This window comes from Sinocyclocheilus rhinocerous, unplaced genomic scaffold (assembly GCF_001515625.1).
Source record: "Sinocyclocheilus rhinocerous isolate Xijiao unplaced genomic scaffold, SAMN03320098_v1.1 scaffold53, whole genome shotgun sequence".
In the NCBI taxonomy this organism is placed as follows: Eukaryota; Metazoa; Chordata; class Actinopteri; order Cypriniformes; family Cyprinidae; genus Sinocyclocheilus; species Sinocyclocheilus rhinocerous.
In genome coordinates this window covers 2,052,033-2,073,993 of record NW_015645538.1, presented here as the reverse complement: position 1 = coordinate 2,073,993, position 21,961 = coordinate 2,052,033, and the positions used below count along the sequence as shown (strand labels likewise).

The window sequence follows — 21,961 nt, the reverse complement described above, 5'->3', positions numbered from 1 at the left end:
ATATATATATACATATATACAGTATATATATATATATACACATATATACAGTATATATATATATATATATATATATTATGATTATTACAATTATAAGAAAAATGGAAAACTGAGAAATAATGAGTAGGTGTGTTCAAACCTTTATCCACACAAATGATACATTTATAACACTATAATATATAAAAAAAAAAATAATAATAATATAAATCAAAATATGCAGTGAAAGGTACATTAGTTAACTACATTAGTTAAGATGAACTAAGAATGACCAATACTTCTACAGCATTTATTAATCTAGTTAATGTTGATTTCAGCATTTACTAATCCATTATTAAAATCACAAGTTGGGTTTGTTAACATTATTTAATACACTGTGAACTAACATGAACAAACAATGAACGACTGTATTTTTATTAACTAACATTAACAAAGTAACTAACATTAACAAATAACATTAACATGAAGAAATAAAAAGTGTAATAAATGTATTGTTCATTGCTTGTTCATGTTAGTTAATACATTAACTAATGTTAACAAACAACACTTTATTGTAAAGTGTTACCAAATGTCTCTTTAGGAAAGTATATTGCTATATGGTTAATGCAATAATCTTTTGAAAGCAGTTCATATCAGTCCATGTGTTTCTGGCACAACTGGGATAACCTTATTTAACAACATTTAAAGTAAAAGAACAGATCCGTGTGGCACAGTTGGCTATTGTGTGACCCTGACGGCACACTTACGCCTGTTTTATATTGTCAGCACAGCTGCCATTGACAGTTGCACGCGGTTCCCACTTCAATACTTAAACTGGCTTAAACAACTGTTGCACACTCATCTTTTCCTGTCTTGTACAAACACACACACTTCTAATCCCAGTACTTGTGCTGATGTTCAGCATAGGTTACACAGTTGGGCAACCCAACCTCTGACCCTAAAGGTCAATTCCTCGTGAAGAGGTGAAAAGGCAAAAGCTGTTAGAGGAAGTGGAGAAGCACGGCAGAAAAATACATAGTGATGCTGGAGTTCGATTGTGTCTGATGTGTGAGGATACACAGAAGTAAATGAATTCAAAGGAGAGGAATACATGAGAAGCGAGTTTGAATTACGAGGAGTGTGTGTGAGAGCAGGTGCGTAAACCAGAGACACACTAGGCTTTTGTTGGGGGCATTTCTGTGGTAAACCCTCCATGCAAAAAGACCCAGATGACCACCTGTCCACACCATACAGTCCTCCACATACACTCAGAGTCCTCATGGCAGGAGGGACAGCTGACACACAGTCACTGAGAGCTCTCAGGTTTCTGTTTGACACACACACTATTTCACCCTGTGACAGACAAGATTTAACATCTCCAAAAGTCCCAGAACTGCTTAAAGGGATAACTGTGTATTCTTTCAAAGTCATAAAAGTAGTATGAAGCTGTTTTATGAAAGTAAAAAAAAACAAAAAACTTTCTAATCTCTTTGTAACCTGACACATTGCTGCATATTATCAGTCAAGTTAAAGCCAGTAAAATAAAAAATTACTTTCCTTTACATACACTACCATTCAAAAGTTGGGGATCGGTTAGATTTTTTTTTATTTTCGAAAGATGTCTCTTATGCTAGACAAGGCTGCATATTTTTGATCACAAATACAGTAGAAACAGTAATATTGTGAAATATGATTGTTAAAATAACTGTTTTCTACTTTAATATATTTTCAAATGTAATTTATTCCTGTAATGGCAAAGCTGATCAATGTAGAAAACAGCTGTGCTGCTTAATATTTTTGTGGAAACCATTATACATTTTTAAGGGTTCTCCTTTGATGAATATGAAGTTCAAAAGAACAGCATTTGTTTGAAATATCTTTACTGTCACTATTCATCAATTGAATGCATCCTAGCTGAACAAAAGTCTTAATTTCTTTCCAATCTTTTGAACAATAGTGTAAATAGATTCAATTCATAGAATAAACTTATAGATTAAACTCAAAATAATTGTTTTTAATTTAGGCATCACAACATTATAATGTACAATATTTGCTAAAGATTACATTTAACAGTGTTATTAAATTATGAGTGTTTTTAAAGATTAACTTTAAGCGAAATATTTTAAATAACATAAATTTAAAAACAATTGATCTAAATATTAATACAAATTATCTAAATGTAAAATGATAGGGGAAATTAGCATGAACAATTAAATATGTAATATCGACTAATACTGATAAATTAAAAATTCTCTAACTTCGGTATGGATATAAGTGGTATAGTACCAATATACTGGAAGAGATTAATTGCAAAGGCAGACATGCATAAATATAACTACTAGTTATCTAGATAGATGTACACAGTATAGCTGTTGATCATCTGAAATTAATCTGCATTCAACCAGCCTCTGTATGACTAAAAATGGAAAATATGCTTTTCTGTATTGCAGTTTCAGTTTTTCCTAATTTGAAACGGAAACATGATATCTAGCATTGCAAATATTTACTTTGAAAAGTCTTTGAAAATGACAGATTTCCATATTACTGTAGAGTTTTGATTACCAACATCAGCTGTTCTAATTGTACAATCTGAATATTCAAGAATATTCATATCATACTTCCTGAATACAAAAAAGTTGAGGTGAGCCTTAAGTCATTTTCCAATTGAAAGTCTCACTTACAGTCTTGTTCCAGATGAGTCCAGTGGTGTGGTGCTCTTTTATGTAGGTCTGAAGTTCAGTCCAGATGTTCAGATAGGAACGAACCCACTCAACATGACAGGGGTCACTGGGGTCAACAGAGACACAAAAAAACGTTCACTGGCATTGTTTAAGTGAACAAATAAATCATATTTTCCTAAATGTACATGTACAACATTACTGTGAGGGAAATTTACTATGTGTGTAGGTACATTAACAAAAAGCACCCAACTGGTATTAAAGTACAGTAATATCATGGTATTACTTGAAGATCCTTGAAGTAGCAGATAAATACCATTATACATGACTATGATAATCATTATCACAATACCATGTAAGGGACATTTCACATTAACATAAACTGATCTGATATGAACTAAAAAAAAAAACGAATGCACTAACGAGTCTTTGTAATCTTTCAGGACTCTGTTTGTGTAGAATATTGCAGCATCGTTCATCTCCTTCACATACGGCCCTGGTTTCTGACACTGTGACAGAGCAAGACAACAAAGGGTCAAAAGATGGTCAAAGAAGCTTATGTACTCATAAAAATAAATATTAAGCATGGAAAAAAAGGATCAATTTCAAGGAAAGCACTAAAACTGAGGCCTTGAACCTTTGTTGTAAACATCAGCGGTAGTTTAAAGCAGAAAATGATAGAGTCCAGATCTGTCTTAGTCCAAATTCACATTGCAGTGATTAGATGCAGCCATCCACAGCATGAAGACATCAGAAGAGTTTACATAATAGAAAATAAATACAAAATTCAAATATCAGTTTGGTGGTCCTCTCACCGATGACTCAGATGGTTTGTGTGTGGTCGTCCGGTTGTCACAACCAAAGAAAATATGCCTAATGGATGAATGTGATGTTGTTTGAAGTTTATTTGGTGGGCTTTCATCACTAGCATCAAGCCATGACTGTTTCTGAATGTGCAGTCTTAACAGTAAGCGACTCAAATGCATAAGATGCATGAGCCAAACCAGGTATTTGTATAAAGGAAGTTGGTGACTAGACTGCACCACAGTGTGAGACAGAGAGAAGTGCTCACCACAGCCACCCAGCCCAGAGCGGGGATGCTCTCGCTCACGGCAGACAGGTGGTTGAACAGGCTGCTGCCGCGGTTCTTCTCCCGGAAATTCTGGACCTCCTGGATCTGGTCGGAGAGGGGTCTGAGGAGGTCAGCCATCTCTGTCTGATTGGGAATAAAAGCAGGAAAGCCATCAATCAAAAGTTAAGATTCATTTGTGGAACATCAAACAGTCTGAGTTGTGCATAAATGCAATGTATGCACTTGTGCATGTGCAATGATGGCAGTATCAATAAGAGCTAATAATTTAGGTGTAGAAAGACCAATTATTTTTGAGGAGGTATTAGTGATTCTAAAAAGCTTATTTCTGTTGGTGCAAAAGAGCATTGTGAAATATAGCAAGTAACACTGTACAGAATAATGGATTCATTGATACTGCGATACAGAAGGAGCAATTGATTTGGTTTCACTGAAAAGAACCTAAGTTTACGTATGACCAGAAGTCTTTGTTGGCAGCGTCTATGAATGTCTGTGACATGATGGTCAAAACTTAGTTTATTGTCTAAGATAATGCTCAGGTACCTGAAGTTGTCAACAATGTCCATTGGCTGGCCATTGATGGATATAGGACAGTAAGGAATAGAGGATTTGTGTCGTGTGTCTAAAATTTGTATGAGCAATACTAATAGTGATAATTGTCTTGCAGGCTCTAATAAACCACTTAAATACAGTATTTTGCCATTTTAGTAATTTCATTTGAAACAACGTCAACTGTGAGAAAACTTCCATTCATAAAATATCCATCCCTTACTTTTATAATTCAATCAAATTACTCTAATAATTCAATTAACTCTGAGCCCAGCTTTTATAATATATTTCAAAGATGAACAAAAGGAGATTTTGTGCTGTATACCACTGTAGAGTTTCAACCTCTTCTATTAAAGACCCTGAAAGGATGTCTGCATAGATTTCCTTCTTGTTTTGATGTATTTCCTATTGAAAGTTGGGCAGCACGCGCACGCACACGCACACACACACAAACACACACACACACAGGTTTGTTTTTGTGAAAAGTGGGGACATCCCATAGGCGTAATGGTTTTTATGCTGTACAAACTGTATGTGCTATTGCCCTACACCAACCCTACCCCTAAACCTACCCCTCACAGGAAACTTTGTGCTATTTCAGATTTTCAATACACTCCATTCTGTGTGATTTATATGCGTTTTGAAAAGTGGGGACATGGGGTAATGTCCTGAAAAGTCACCTTCTCCGTGTAATACCTATGTCATACCCTTGTCATTATACAAATTTATGTCCTCATTTGTCACAAAAACGCGCACACACACACAGACACACACACACACACACACGTGTATAAACTAAAACAAATTAAAAATTACAAGTAGATAGATAAGCTAGATGGCTAGCTAGCTAGCTAGCTAGCTAGATAGATAGATAGATAGATAGACTAAAAACTAAAACAAATTAAATACTAAAATATCACTGCACATATAGAAGAGTTGTATGTGGAATAACATGCTAGCATTTCTATCATGACATTGCAGAAATAGTAAAAGTAGTACACTAGCATGCTAGTCAGCTGCATGTGGTATTGGAATAGGAACATTTTTCATTCTAGAGAGCATCTGATTTTAAAATCTGTATAGACCAACCTGAATCATCAAAATGGACAGAATTTACAGAATTCACATTAGCAACATTTTGGCAAAATTTCATAGGCACTATTGTCTTTCGGCAATAGTGTAGCAATGCAACATTGTAAACTGTCCCTCTAGTCTAAAGGGAAAGAAGTGACAAATCAAACACCTTTCTGATGATCGTTTGCTGCATGGCCAACTCAAAACCACTGCGAAATCTGTGTAGGCAAAGCTTTCAGCCTTACGTGAAATTCTCAATCGTGTAGTTTCCTATTGAAATGACTAGATTACGCCCACAAAAATGTGCTTAACAAGGGTAAATGTGACCGTACCTAAAGACTGTGTACATCTGTGTACATCTATTAGCATACAGAGTATCTTAAAACTAAACAAACAGAGAAACAGCCACTCCACAGTAACTCCAATTTTGATTTCATTGGGCCTTTTCTGCAAGCACAGAGAAAAACATAGAGCCTGAGGCACCCAAGCGGACTTTTATTAGTGGGACCATTTTTTCCAATGAAACGTCCAGCGAGCTTCACCTTCCTCCCACTCAGCATTCCAGCCCATGATGGGGAGATCCCCCTCGCCTTGTAAGGCCCTGTCCTGTACTGATGTTTACAGTTTACCTCTGCACAAGGGGGAGAGGGAACACACTGTTTCCTTTGTTAAATGAACGTTTTTATATTTATGCTTGTGTTCAAGCAGTTGCCATGTCCACCATTTCAGTCCATTTCACAAGAACTCGGTGCGAGAATGAGGACAACTGACTTCTCTGGACTAAAAATACCGCTTCTTGTTTTCAGTCAGACTCACCAGCTCAGGCTGAACTTGTGTTCATGTGCAAATCACAAGAAATCACAGTTGACCTGACTTCAACCTCATCAAATGAGTGAGAGATAAACAAACAAGACAGACAGTGTGTATTTAGACAGTATATGTTGGCACACTGTGTATTTATTAATCTATATTTACATGTTTTGTGGCTGAATGTGACTCATCATTGGTTTTTGGTGTCAACAAGGTCGAAGTGTCGAGGGTTGTTGTGGCTTGAGTTTGTGTATGTGTGAGTGTGGCACAAAGCGATAAAGACCGAGGGGGAGTGAAAGAGAGAGAGCAAACCCGTATTTACATAAATTCCTCCCATAACAACATGCACATGATTTTCATTTCTGTGAACAAAGGCGCCTCTTTCATCCATACTCGGACATTACAGCCCTTGTTAAGGCGCTGTCCGAAGTGCAAGTACCTTTCCAGCATCATTCTGAACTTCCCTTCACATCATGCTTAGCCATGGAGAAGAACAGAAATAACCTGCCTATCTCTGAGCTATGAATGGAGCCAGAGCTAAGAGCTTTCTCAACCGATTATGAATTACACGGCAAGAAAGCACTGCTTCACATTGAAATACACTATGTGTGTGTGTGTGTGTGTGTATACAGTCGTGGTCAGAATTATTGGCACCCTTGGTAAATATGATCAAAGAAGGCTGTGAAAATAAATCTGCATTGTTAATCCTTTTGATCTTTTATTTAAAAAATTCACATAAATCTAACCTTTCATTGGATAATAAGAATTTAAAATGGGGGGAAATATCATTATGACATAAATGTTTTTCTCTAATACACATTGGACACAATTAACGGCACCCTTTTATTCAGTGCTTTTTGAAACCTCCATTTGGCATAATAACAGCTCTGAGTTTTCTCCTATAATGCCTGATGAGGTTAGAGAGCACCTGACAAGAGATCAGAGACAATTCCTTCATCCAGAATCTCTCCAGACCCTTCAGATTCCCAGCTCCATGATGGTGCTTCTCCTCTTCAGTTCACCACACTCATTTTCTATAAGGTGCAGGTCAGTGAACTGGAATGGCCATAGCAGAAGCTTGGCTTTGTGCCCAGTGATCCATTTTTGTGTTGTTTTTAAGGTTTGATTTTGGATTATTGTCTGGTTGGAAGATCCAAACATGGCCCATTATAAGATTTCTAACAGAGTCAGTCACTTTTAGATTTTTTATCTGTTGGTATTTGATAGAATCAATGATGCCATGTATCTAAACAAGATGTCCAGGACCTCCAGCTCTTTTCTTGATTTTTTTTCTTGAAACCCTCCCAAACAACATGTGGTGTAGGTGTTCTCCAGCTGTGGTCCTTGAAGAGTCTTTGGGCACTCAAACTCTCCTCCTCACCGTGATACATGTATATAGGTTTAATTTACTTTAAATATATGTATAAAATGATTTTAAAAAATATATTTGAATGTATTTAAATAATATCAAATTCAATTTAAATAATGTAATAAAATAAAATAACTCCAGATATATAATTGGATACATAAGCTGTATATCTCTGGAGAAAATCTATTGAAATATATTTAAACTACATAATACACTTTAATTTAAATTAAATAATTTAATGAAGTAATTTAATTAAATAAAAAAAATTAAATTCTAGATAAATAATTGGACACATATATGAACTATGGAAGTTACACTTTACTTAAAATGACCAGAATTTAAGATATGGATAAATATCCTCTGAACAGACATCTTGGTCAGTCACGGTGCGATGCATTTTGACACTGAACAACTCTGTTATGAAAGGAATTAGAGAGAAACAGCTGCGGTCTACAGGCCACACAAACACTCCTCACCGAGCGACAGGCCCGTCACGTGACCTGGGCCACAGACACACACCGGCTCAAATATAGAACATGCCCATAAAAAGCCACAGAATGCAAGCACAGTCCCACACACACACATATTCAGAGAGAGAGAAAAGCCAGAGGTTTAGGGCAACTGTCCAGCATCCCTCTTGGGAGCTACACGCACTTCACACTACTGATGGAGAGGAACAATGGCTAAACATAGTGTGTGTGATTGAGAGAATGTTTGTAGGATATATTTATATATGCATGAACAGAAAAAAAAAATGTATTTGAGAATTATTGTGAGGCTGAGCTGGTGTAAATGCGCGCACAGTAGAGTACTACAGAGATTTTTAAGTCAGACCAGTCTTTTCTTAGCAAATCTAATTCAGGTTGAGTGATTTTCCATTCATATTTGTGGGAATCCATTTGCAGAAATACCCTCCTATCCTCACCAATGCATTTGACCGTTGCAGTTGTGGCTATTTGTTTTTATTTAATTGTTAGATATAACCACTACAATGCGAGATTGTTACTGCTAGGTTGTTATTCCTCAATGCAATATAGGATTTTTTAATAAGCATTAGGTCTGCTTAGAAAAGGAATAGCACAATTCTCCATAAGTTGCATGATTTAAGGTATAATTTATGTCTGTTGCGCAAACGATGCAAAACAAACATCTTATGGGATTTTCTGCCAACGGCCATTAGTTTGTCACATACAGATCAGAGATTTGGCCCTCAGTTGTGTAAATCCCATTGAGTGCAGTAAATATTGAATCTGTGTTCAAATTAAACCAGAATCACTTTTAAAATCGAAATAAAAAACTGAAAAACACACTAAATATCACAAACAGTCCTGCTACAGCACTTTTCCTACCACTTGTGTGTTTATTATCCAGTGTTTGATTCTCCATCCTACTTTCGTCCAATAGCCTTTGGCCTGAGATCTTCTTCCTGTTTGGGCAACGTGAACCAAAGTCCGATGACATGACATCACGCTGGCCCCCTGCACTTCCCCCTGGCTACTGTGTGAATGCATTGGGAATGTGTCGCATTGGCATTTTTTTTAAATGGGAGAGGTAATCCCTATGTGAACAGAAACCGTAGTCGCATGGCTGACCACATCGCTCAGAATAGTATGGAGGAGAGTAAGAGGTCGTATTAAAGCAGAACAGAGCTTTTAAGTTGAAAAGCACTGAATTTATATCACCCTTAAAGGAACAGTTCACCCCAAAATTAATTTTTTGTGTAAATGTACTCACTCTCGGGACATTCAAGATGTAGATGAGTTTGTTTCTTCTTTGGAACAGATTTTGAAAGTTTTGCATTACATTAATTGCCCACCAATGGATCCTCTGCAGTGAATGGGTGCCATCAGAATGAGATTCTGAACAGCTGATAAAAACATCACAATAACCTCATGCAGCGAAAATCTGTTGGTTTGTAATAAACAAAATCATCATTGAGACATTTTAACTTTAAACCATTGCTTCTGGCTAAAATAAGAGTCCTCTTTTTTTTTTTTTTGGCAGACAGGACAGTATAGATATGACAGGAAGTGAGTGGAAGAGATCGATGGGGGGTGGGAACGGGAAAGGTCCACTAGGCAGGATTCGATCTCGGGACACCTGAGTCTATGGACTAGAGTCGTGTGGATTACTGTGTTGTTTTTATGAGCTGTTTGGACTCTGATTCTGACGGCACCCATTCACTGCAGTGGATCCATTGTTGAGCAAGTGATGTAATACTAAATTTCTCCAAATCTGTTCTGATGAAGAAACAAACTCATATAGCTTGGATGGAGTAAATGTACAGCAAATGTTCATTTTTGGGTGAATTATTAATTTATAGGCACAGTTCACCCAAAGTAAAAATTCTGTCATTATTTACTCAGTAAAGAAACATTTAAGTGGTAAACACAAGATTTCAAGTTTTCAAAAGCACACAATAGCTTTGTGATATTAGAAGTTTAGGTCCATTATTCCATCTGTTTGGAAAATCTCTACCTTGGAAAAAAAAGACTTGTTTTCATTTTCCTCATAAGAAAAATAACATTTAAATCTGAAACACAAGGGTGAGAAAATAATGACAGAAATCTCACTTTTGGTGATCTTTACAGTCGACGTGAAATGAAAATGCACCCTAACTATTTGACTTCTTGACTTCTTAACTTGACTTCTTAATCAAAATGCCATAAGTCAATCTTCCAGAGAAATGACAGACATCTCTCTAGTCTCTAGTGATGTATGCTAACTTCTTCAGTCATTTAGTCTGTGGTTATGTCAAAACAGTAGCATTCTTTAGGCTTTAACCAATTTGCTTCCATCTAATCAACAACCAGCAGATAAAAGTCCCCCACCCCACTTTTCTTCTATATTGAGACTTACATTTCACTCAAACTTGTCACAATACAGAAGAAAAGATCTGATCAGACATATGTTTCATCGCAACTTTAAATTTCAGGTAGACATCTGTTGAAACTGCACAGACTCCAGAGTCATATGGGTCATTTGCTGAAGAGACTCTCCCAGCAGGCACTTTTAGTCAAGCTAAACATTGTTATTATGGTGCTTTAAATATGACAAACTCTGTAGTGTGAGATGTGCTAACAGTGCTTTAATGCAAGTGGTTACTTCAGGGGTGTTCAAACTCGGTCCTGGAGTTTAGCTCCAACTTGCCTCAACACACCTGCCTGGAAGTTTCTTGTATGCCTAGGAAGACCTTGATTAGCTGGTTCAGGTCGGTTTAATTGAGGTTGGAGCTAAACTCTACAGGGCAGCGGCCCTCCAAGACACCCCTTGATTACTTCATGACCATAAAACTGTGAAATGTTGCATGTCGTAAGTTTACATCTAGTTGAAATGTATGAAATCATAAGCAGATATATTGATTTGGTTATACCTTTGCCGGCTCCTTATGTGTCATGGTCATTTTGAGGAAAGCACGCTGGACCTGAAGGGCATTGCTCACCATCTCTGCCTGTTGGATAAAAAAATTCAAGCAACAACACATTTATTTATTTTATATTTGTAATAGTATTGTACTTAATAGCATTTTGTGGTGGAACTAACATTACGAACATTTTTGCAATATGTCTTGCGAAGGCTAAGTTTCACCTAGCATTTTATGTATACGCACAATTAAATTATGATTTTGCATGTTTTGCATAATTTTTGAATTGAAAAGCTCACAATAGCATTCTTTTAATAAATATGTGAAATGTAAATAATAAATATATAAAACATATTCATGTAAATATATAAATATATTCTGTTCACAAGTGATATTTACCTTTTTTGCTTTCTTTAATATAATGCTCATTCAATTAAAGTCAATCATTTTTTTTATATTTCACTCTGTTTTCAAATTAACCATATTATTAATCATATTATTTAGAATGTGAAAATATTTTTATGATGGATTTTAAGATTTAAAGTCTGGTTCTAGGACAATGATGAAACAACATCCATAAAGGGCATTTGAGAAGCAGCAAAAATTAAGGTAGAAAGATTTGAAGAAAGTTGTACTGTGACCTTTATATAATAAAAAGTTCTGTTACATAAAAATCAACCTTGGGGACATAAAGTACCAAAGTTAGAGAAACGCCTAAATGAAGTAAAACCTAATTGGATGGAACTGAACCCTCTGCTGCACACACACACACACAAATTGAGGCAAATCCTACATTTAGGAAAAGACTTCCTCTTGCAGAACATGGGGAAAGCCAGAGGTCTGTTTTACCTTAAAAGGAGCTGACTATAGGAGATAAAACCCTCTCCCAGCCCATGTCTTTCAGCACTGATGAGAAACTTAGATTGGTGAATGTTGCCTTTCGAGGTAAAGACACTTCACGGGATTTATCATCGGTAATTCCCACACTTTCAGGTTCAAAAGGTCACCTCTGCATGACTCCCGGTTAAATCAAGGCAATCAGGCTGTGGTTCAGACCAGCAGTGTGTGGCAGAGGAGAAAGGGATATCGTATGCGATCTCTTTCTAGAACTTTTCTAAGACGTTTTATGCCAATCTTAACTGGATCGAAACAATAACTGCAATCATACTGTAGTTTATTACAGTTTCACATATATAAATAATTTTTCATTAACTGTTCCCTCCTGGTGGAATGACCTGCCCAAATCAATCCGAGCAGCTGAGTCCTTAACCATCTTCAAGAAACGACTAAAAACACATCTGTTCCACCTTTATTTGACCCTCTAACTCTAACACTTTCTATTCTATTTTAATTCTACTTTATCTATATGTATCTTCTTCTTTTTTTTTATTATTAAAAAACAAAAACAAAAAAAACAAACAAAAACTAGCTTTCTATTTTTTCTATTCTATCTACTTGTTTTTATTTGTATGTGTGTGTGTGTATATGTGTGTGTATATAATATATATATATATATATACACCTTGCTACGTGTACTGCGTTAGGCTAACCGAGACTTGTTATTTGCACTTATATATTGTTGCTCTTTTGTTAGTTTTGACTGCTTTTATTGTCCTCATTTGTAAGTCGCTTTGGATAAAAGCGTCTGCTAAATGACTAAATGTAAATGTAATAAACATGTCATGTTTCAATCTGGGTTTTTGTTTGCACATTTCAATACAAAGGTATAAACTAAACTGAAGATGTTCCTCTAAGATTCTAATATTGGGTAAAGAAAAAAATATATATGTATTTATTAAGTAGTATAATACGTAGTATTATGTACATCTGTCAAAGTTTGGGGTTTGAAATGTGTTTTTGAAAGAAATGTTTTTGACAGAAGTCTCTTATGCTCGCTATAATAACAGTAATATTGTGAAATATTATTTCAATTGAATTCTACTTGAATATATTTTAAAATGTGATTTATTCCTGTGATGCAAAGCTATATTTTCAGCATCATCTTCAGTGTCACATGATCCTTCAGAAATCATTCTAATATGCTGATTTGGTGCTCAAGAAACATTTCTTATTATAATCATGTTGATAACAGTGCTGTTTAATATTTTTGTGCTAACCATTTATTTGAAATTTCTTGGAATCTTGGAACAATGAAAACAAATCTTACTGACCCCTGACTTTTTTCTATACTGCATATTATTTAAATAAATATTGTATTATATAATATTATTTAAATAGATATAGAAAATATGATATTTGACATATTATATTTAAAACATTAAAAAAACAAAAGCCAATTATTTATTTTTGAAAATGACAAGTTGTCTTTATTTACACTAAACTTACTATTTTACACACTATAAATGGGTTTGTATACGTGAAAATATACAGCTGCCTTTATATTTTAAGAAGAGAGTCCTTAGGGGATCATCATATCTGGACGTTGTTGGCATTAAAAAGTTTGAAAACCCCCCAAAAGACCACATCTACACAGACCAACAGACCATGATAAGTTCCCACAAACATTTAGCACAGACAGTCTCTTTTTTCACTGAGCAAAAGATCCCGCGCGCACACACTCACACACTGTCAAAGAGCCATTTCTCATCTCTTATTAGACCAAAAGAGAAACGTTTCCTCTCTGAGTTGAGCTTGAGGAGGATTCCAGTGTTAACAAAGAGGACACATACATCCCTCTCCCACTTTCTTTCTGCTCTTTTCACCCATCCTCTCTCCCTCTTCTCATAATATTACATTCCATCACTAGAATGAGCCACTGTGCCTCTGTGTACACTAAGTACATTGTCCAGCGCCTCATTTCTCAAGCAACTCTTTAGTTACCAATCGGTAGTGACTGGACATGAAATGTAAGCCATACAGACCGTTATGTACTGTCAGTCAAAAAGAAGCCCTAACATTTCAGTTATTGTTTGCAGGCCGTTAACTTGAAAAGTACCTTGTGTTAGGACAGATGGGACAGAAACACTTGCTGACAAATGATTGATGGTAAGGGCTCTTATGGAGCAAATGCACATTCATTCTGATGAAGATAATGACCAGGACATTTTATTTCATGTTTATCTTATTATAAAATTATTGTCAATTGCCAATAGCTTGGTCAAGAGACTGATGAGACATTTTTTAGTTCATATTGAAATCTTTGACTTGGTTGCAGATTTTTGTATTTCGGCAAATCTGAAATCAGTGTGACATTGTTGAGATCTCGAAATTTCTAAGCAAAAAGAGTGACCTTTAAGATACACTACAGTTCAAAAGTTTCGGTATTTGAAAGAAACTATTACCTTGAAAAAAAAATGGATACTTTTATTCAGCAGGGATGCATTAAATAAATGAAAAGTGACAATAAAGACATTTATAATGGTACAAAAGAGTATTTATAAATGCTGTTCTTTTGAACTTTCTGTTCATCAAAGTATCCTGAAAAAAAAATGTATCACAGTTTTCACATTAATATTAAGCAGAAAAAACATTTTCAACATTGACAATAAGAAGACACGTTTCTTGAGCTCCAAAGCAGCATATTAGAATGAATCACAGGAATTAAAGAACATTTAAAAAAAATATTACACTATAAAATGGTTACTTTAAATTGTAATATTTCCCAATATTATTTTTACTGTATTTTTGGTCAACACCCTTGATCAACATATAAATCTTACCAACCTAAACTTCTAAACAATACTGTATTTCGAAAAAACACCATCAGACGTGTTTTTTTTTTATTACTCTTAGACTTTTTTGAAATATTTTATAAAAATTCTGTAGTTAATATAACCTCTCTTAATAAAATAACACAGCAAAACAGTAATTTTCCAGTCTAATAACAAGACATTAATACAGCACTTCATGGCTGCAGCAAAAATAAGAAGCAGTTTAAACAAGCCGAGTTGTCTCTGTAAATATGCTTTAGACAAACAAAAGCTGTTCTTCCTTCACTTTTTCCATTTTTCAAAGATTATAATAAAACATTTTCCATTTGTTATGATGCGAATGGATTTAAAAAGGCTGCAGGGAAACAGAAGAGCACAAAGCCAATTGTCAAGTATAGCAGAGTTATGTGAACCTGGAAAGCAACAGCTGTGAGCTCCCTGAGCAGCTGTACTGTTGGGCTGACGGTTGGACGGCTGTGAGTCTGTGCAGTCATTTGGTTCTATAAACTAAGAGCTCTTAGGAGAATGACTTCACTCTTATATTATCTACCTCTGCTCATCTTCTGTCAGAATTCCTGTCTCTTTGTAAAATCTGCATTGACATTGATATTCACAAACGCTTGCACTTACATGCTTAGCCACATCTCCACCAATAGCTGTGCTGGTCCTCAAATATTCAGACACTGAACCACTCAGCAAATGGTCGAACGCCTCCATGCTTTCGGATTCACCTTAAAATCAAAGAGAGAAAGCAACAAAACAGAATTTATTCAACGGAATAAACAGAATCTAATAAACAACATTAATTCAACAAAATAAACAGAACAAGCAACACATCCAACGGAAGATGCTTTGAAATGCCATTCATTGTTGGGGATTTTGAGATTTTTGACAAGGCAATATAATATAGAGTTCAACCAATATTCTTTTTTAAGACAAGCAGATGATACATGATTTGCAGATCCAATTTACAGACTCCAGCATATTTTGTGTATAATTTATTTGTTGTTTTTAAGATATCTGACACAAAAAAATGACTAAAATAAAATAACTACAACAAAAATCTTATTGCTGAAAATAAGAATTAATATTAAAATTATTATTGTTGTTATTATTAGTATTAATGTTATTGTTATTATTAGTAATAATGCCACTATTTAAATCACTTATTACAGAACCAATAACTCAAGTAGAACAATTTGGAGAGAAAAAAAATGGTCAAACTAAATATAATCTATCACAAAAAAAAAACACTGTGAAAACATTGAATTGCACACACAAACTCGAGACTGGAGGAAGCAGAAGAGAGAGTTCAGAAATACCATTCACTGACATCCATATCCATTATATATTTCAGACTTTGTCAATGTGCAGTTTGCCAAGGCTAATGCCACTCTGTTCCAATGAGAATATTTTTCCCATGAAGAAAAAAATCCCCTAAAAGTCTTCTCCTTAAGATAATCTGTACAGACAATGCCCTGTGGACTCATCAAAACAGACCACAACAGCATTTTATGCTTTATAAATAAAAACTATTAATATATTGAATAATTCAGGATCTGCTGTAGGGCTGCACAATTAATCGAATTTCTAATCGCGTTTACAATTATGGATGCCACAATTACGTAATCGCTCAAAGCGGCAATTAATCGTTAAAAGTCAATTTATGTTATTCTGCACGCTTAAGATATGTTTTTTTCTTTCTACATGTTATCTTAAGGGTTTTTCCATTGTTTTAGTTTTAGTTTTAGTATAACATTATAATACCATTTCATATTTTTACTTTTTCTATAATTTAAAGAAGAAACCAATCCGATGTATATTTGACATTTAAGGCTTAACTATAGAAAAGCACTAAAGGTTTTTCAGTTAGAGTGTTTTCAGCTTGTTTATTTTCATATAAAAATACGGCATGCAGTTGCATCAAACAATGGTATAAACATCATTCAGTGTAAATTGTGATAATCGTAATTAATAATCGCAATTACAATTTCAAGAGAATAATCAACAATTATGATTTTTGTCATAATCGTGCAGCCCTAATCTGCTGTACTTATGATACCTCCGTTGATAATGCTGCTGATGTCTCCGTTGACCAAACCCCCAGGACAGTTCTGCAGTTTGACCGCCACCACCTCCAGACGAATTACTGCCTGCTCCAGACGCTCAACCAGTGCTTCCATGTCAACGGTCCTGGAGAAACAGAGCAAACTCTTGGTCTGTGCTAAATGGTCGTTATGGCCTATGAAAGCTGTTTGATTTGTTGGGACTTCATGACCTGAGTACCAGTCTGTTCAATAAAACACTGTCTGCTCCCTGTAAAGGTCAAACGACAGCACGTATCCCAGAGAAACTTGACAACAATAATTATGAGGAATGTTTTATTGACTTTCTTGGAGTCTGCCAGTGATGCCAGTCACTGCCATCATAACATCCACTATCAAAAATATAAAAAATATTGTTATTACAATAATATTAATATATTATAATAAATGATAAAGTAGCTAATATTGGCTTTCTGCAAATCTAGCGCTCACACAGACACTGTGAGTATATGAAGGCGTGGAGAGTTCACTGGCAGCCATCCACATGACCACACCTCAATACTCATCTGCTGCCTAACAGGAATGTAACAGTCAATTCAGTTATGACAGCGTCAAGAGGAGGCCACAAACTGTGCTGTTGACAGTCCAAAATCAGCAGTTTATCAAACTATTTCATTACATAACATGTTTATTATCCCCATATTAAAACCCTTTGAAAAGAACTCAACCAGAATGCAGTACAAACCATAAATACTGCTGCTATCTTCACATGTTTCAGCCTCCATCTGAGCACCGGATCAGCAAATACAAATTCTGTTCTATATTTGAAATGTTTTAGTCATTATTAGTCATTATTAATAAAAAAAAATACATCAAATCAGTCATTAGACCTGCTTCATTCATCTTTCATTTCTGACCTTTAGTCATTAAAAATGTTCATTAAAACTATTCATTAAATCAAACTGACTTAAAGTGTGTGTGTGTGTGTGTGTGTGTGTGTGTGTGTGTGTGTGTGTGAGTTATAAAAAAATTCACCCCCCTCACAGTTGTCATGAAGGGCAAAATTAGCTATATAGACCAAAATAATTTTTTGAACCAGGCTGTAAACGATTTTTTCTGCTGTAAAGTTGGGCATTTTAACATGGGGAGTCTATGGGATTGACTCCCTTTTGCAGCCAGCCTCTAGCGGCCAGTTGATGAATTGCAGTTTTAGTCACTTCCTTGTTGGCTTCACGAGAGAGAGCGGGAGGTTGCCGCATTGGTATACACACACACACACAGAGAGAGAGAGAGAGAGAGATACATATCATGTGTGTGTATACATATACACACATACACTAAGTCAAAAAAGCAATAATGTATCAGTTAAAGTATCAAATATTTCAATATTTCGAACTGTTTTGGCTAACATCTGCATATATGAAATCAAATAGTTGAAATCAAATTTGGCAGAAATGAAATCTCATGCTGGTATTTGAAGTTTGATAAACAGCTTGTCATCATCATTATTCTTATTAGAGGAAAAAGGTGGAATTTAATAATCCAATCTGGTTCATATCACTGAACAATAATAATCACATCTGTCAGTACCTCTTTTGTGATCTCTGTTACCTATCAAGGCAACAAACTTGACTATCATACTCAATACTATTTTTTCTATTATTTATTAAAGAATGCATTGGTCGGTTTACAAGAAGTGAAATAGAGCAAATAAGAATCTGTAATGTGAATAATGTGAAGGAATATATTGTAGATTTCCTTTATGTACACACATTTAAACAATTATTCTGATTCAACTGGGAAGTTATATGTCCGTTACAAAAAACAGTGGAGTGGAAGAAAAGTCTGATATAACATAGAAATCAAACACGCAAATGAGCACAATCTGGCAAACAATATTATCAACTTATAACCTGACCACCTTCACACAATTAATCATCATACAATAGAAGTTAGGAGCTAACAGCACACCACACTGATTCATTCACCTGGACATTAAAGAGAGAATAGACAACAAAAGAGCCGTATTTGCTGCATTTAACATGTAGCTTCTAAAAGAGCAACTCTCTCTGTGACACACGTCAGCAGTAATTAATAGTGACCCAGTGTGGAAACGCTCACGTCATCTTGTTATCTCTCTAGAGAATTCTCTAGGCCCTGCCAAATGCCTGACCTGGGCCTCAGCTGGGCTTTTCAGAGAGGAAGAATAAGCCCTGAGCTTGTGACACAGACAGAATCATTTCTAAAAACACAGGGCACCAAACCTCCAGCTTAAGCAGAGATCATCTAACCAGTGGCTACATGACTTGAGCACAGTGCTCAGCATTATAGGCTAAAAAATGACTCTAAATATCTAGTAGGCCTTTGTCAAATCAAATACTATTGCTTCAACCTGGTTGCCTATGTGTGGTTAGTCTGCCATTAAACATGATAAATACTGAACTAATATTTCAGGAGTGATGCAGTTACTAGGCACTCTTATCTATTTCTGAATGTCTATTCTGAGACTCTAAATGCAGAGCAATGCTTTACCCGGATACAGGGGAGAGAAGGTGACTGGGGGTCTGAGCTCATGTGCTAATAAACATTTCAAAGCATATGCCTTGAATGCCAGTGTGACATCCTTTCAATAACACCCTGATTGCATACTGAATAAAAAAAAAATGGACATCTGTAGCTCAACTTCTCAAGAAATTATGTAGGGACACTAATATAGATACTAATAATCTTTTCATGGGCTGTCTGGAGGATATTTTGAAGAAATATGGTTTGTGCATCTACGTCATTTACATCACTTACCATGTTTGAATAACCAGGGGTATAGAAATGTTTTATGAAGAGGGGGGACAAAATGTAATGACTATCTCCCAAAAAGGTGGGAGTTGCGACATCCTGGTGACAACTACTACTGAATTTCACCTTTGTTATTAACATTCCCTTGCAAAATTGTATGTATCTGTATATAGATTATTTTGTACATGCATACATATTTTGGCTATCTTGTCTTTTGTCTCCACACATATTTATATTTAATTTTTTGCGTAAATCTCCAAAATTCCTTGTGTGTTTAAGTAAACATACATGGCAATAAATCTTATTCTGGTTCTGATTCTGGTTTAAACAAAATCATCATCATCAACATGAACCCAATGCATCTACTATTTGTATTAAAAATAACTTCTATACATATTTAATATAGCACAAGCATTAAAATCATTGGTAGTAGTATTTACATTTTTTTATATTTTATAATATTTTTACATGTTTTACATAATTGATATTTTGTAATAAATAATACAAATGCACAAATGCTTTCTTGAAACAAAGCTCTGAAATTTAGCAAATATGGTGATGGGACATATGTGACCCTGGACCACAAAACCAGTCATAAACCAGTCAAAAAATAAGCTTTCCATTGATGTATTGTTTTGTTTATTAGGATAGGACAATATTTGACTGAGATACAACTATTTGAAAATCTGGAATCTGAGGGTGCAAAAAAATCTAAATATTGAGAAAATCGCCTTTAAACTTGTCCAAATGAAAATCGTAGCAATGCATATTACTAATAAAAAATTACGTTTTGATATATTTACGGTAGGGAATTTACAAAATATCTTCATGGAACATGATCTTTACTTAATATCCTAATGATTTCTGGCATAGAAGAAAAATCAATAAATTTGATCCTTACGATGTATTTGTTGGCTATTGCTACAAATAATGCCTACTCAATCTACTTATTACTGGTTTTGTGGTCCAGGGTCACATATTATGTATATATAAAAAATTATATTCAAAATTACGAAATATATTTATTAAAGGAATATTAATTGTTCTGAAATCTAGCCAATATACAAGGGGAGTAGGCTATGTCACCCTATTGATTTATAATAATATTAACATATAAGAATTGCTACTAGACAGCATCGCTTGAAATGTAGCGCATGGCATGTCTAATAACAGAGCTAAAGTAACTAGCCCGTCTCGTCGTCATCTCTATCCCACCGGCAGCAGACGCCTGCACGCGCTGATATGACAACTAACAGATCCTGCCATTAGTGAAAAGATAAGGCACCCTGCCCTCTGACACCAACACACCACTGCTGCAACCTAAAAATCGTGCTAGTTCAAACCAAATTGCTGCCAGCACAGCGAGTGCGCGTGTCTCCAAACACAAAAACGCGCACGTTTCCATGAGAACCTCCCACCCGCTCAGAGCGCGAGGCGCGACCCAAAACGTCCCGCTAACGACCTGGAAACATAACATGACAGAGACAGAGTCATTCTTACCCAAATATTACCTCTGACAAGGGATCCGGGGTTTACTCTCACGTTTTCTTTAGAAAAAGCGAGATGTGTTTCGGCTATGGCGGTCTGGTCCTGCCGTCCCCGGCGCTCTCCTGCTGTCACTCAACTGAGCCTTGGGCAGCCGCTTCCAGGACTTCCGTATTTGGGAAGGATGAATCAGAGAAAGGTTACATCAAGATGCCTAGATAGAGCAGTGAGACAGTTAGACTGAGAAGGTTTCTAAGGACATCTTGAATCTTGATGGTGCCACCTTGAATGACAGTAATATATACTGAAAGAATAGCAACCACCCATTGAGTAAATATGAAAATATGACACTGAATGCCACTAAAGGAATTTCAGAAGGTGTTTTTCTATCTATATGTGAATAGTTTTATTACAAGTGTCATAAAATTCCTGGAAAAATAAAAGCTTGGCATAATCTTTGAGCTTTTTTTAAATAATAAATGTTGAAGCAAATTATAAAACGCATATTATTAGCATAAACATTATTAATAATATACTTTTGGGTGCCAAAAAGTCAGTATTCAAGCCACTTTTTTGTCATGTAAAAAAAAAAACACACACATAAAAAACCTAAACCCTAAATATCACCATATTAGGTCAGATAGTAAAATATGAACTTTTCTGTTTGTTTGTTTTTAATAGTGATTGTTTATGCTTGCTGTTTTCAAGGTGCAAGGATAAGTAAATATTTTAGTGTTTTACCTGTCATTAAATCAAAATGTTATAGAAAATATTAAATATCAAAAATATAATTGAATAGTAAAATATGCAAATACTAAATATCAAAATATTAATATATTAATATAAATATTATTGAAACAAATGTATTAAGCCAATATGAACACAAGGATAACAAACATTTGTAAGAACTTGTTACATGGTTTGAAAAGCTAGACTTTTTTTTTTAATTACCGTTTATCATCTCAGACATCCATATTTGTCAGAGAATACTACTGCACTATAGAACAAAATGTAAAAATAAATATATGCATACATAAACCGCATTGATGATCATTTT

The 21,961-nt window shown here is 35.1% G+C and overlaps 1 protein-coding gene across 5 annotated transcripts in view; it reads right to left on the bottom strand.

The window, feature by feature from the left end:
- The window catches only part of LOC107706226 (adenylyl cyclase-associated protein 2-like), a 25,859-nt gene extending 4,643 nt beyond the window's left edge, over positions 1–21,216 (bottom strand). The window contains exons 1-7 of one of the 5 annotated variants that reach the window (XM_016509863.1): positions 20,920–21,213; positions 16,644–16,774; positions 15,212–15,312; positions 10,920–10,997; positions 3,727–3,870; positions 3,078–3,163; positions 2,658–2,763 (exon numbers count right to left, since the gene is read on the bottom strand). In XM_016509863.1, coding sequence (XP_016365349.1) covers positions 2,658–2,763; positions 3,078–3,163; positions 3,727–3,870; positions 10,920–10,997; positions 15,212–15,312; positions 16,644–16,764 — 636 coding nt within the window. In that variant the 5' untranslated portion in view covers positions 16,765–16,774; positions 20,920–21,213. Of the gene's footprint in view, positions 1–2,657; positions 2,764–3,077; positions 3,164–3,726; positions 3,871–8,895; positions 9,125–10,919; positions 10,998–15,211; positions 15,313–16,643; positions 16,775–20,919 lie in introns of those variants that run through there. The other 4 variants (XM_016509862.1, XM_016509864.1, XM_016509866.1 and 1 more) reach the window with 4 other exon arrangements.
- Positions 21,217–21,961: the final 745 nt, after the last annotated feature.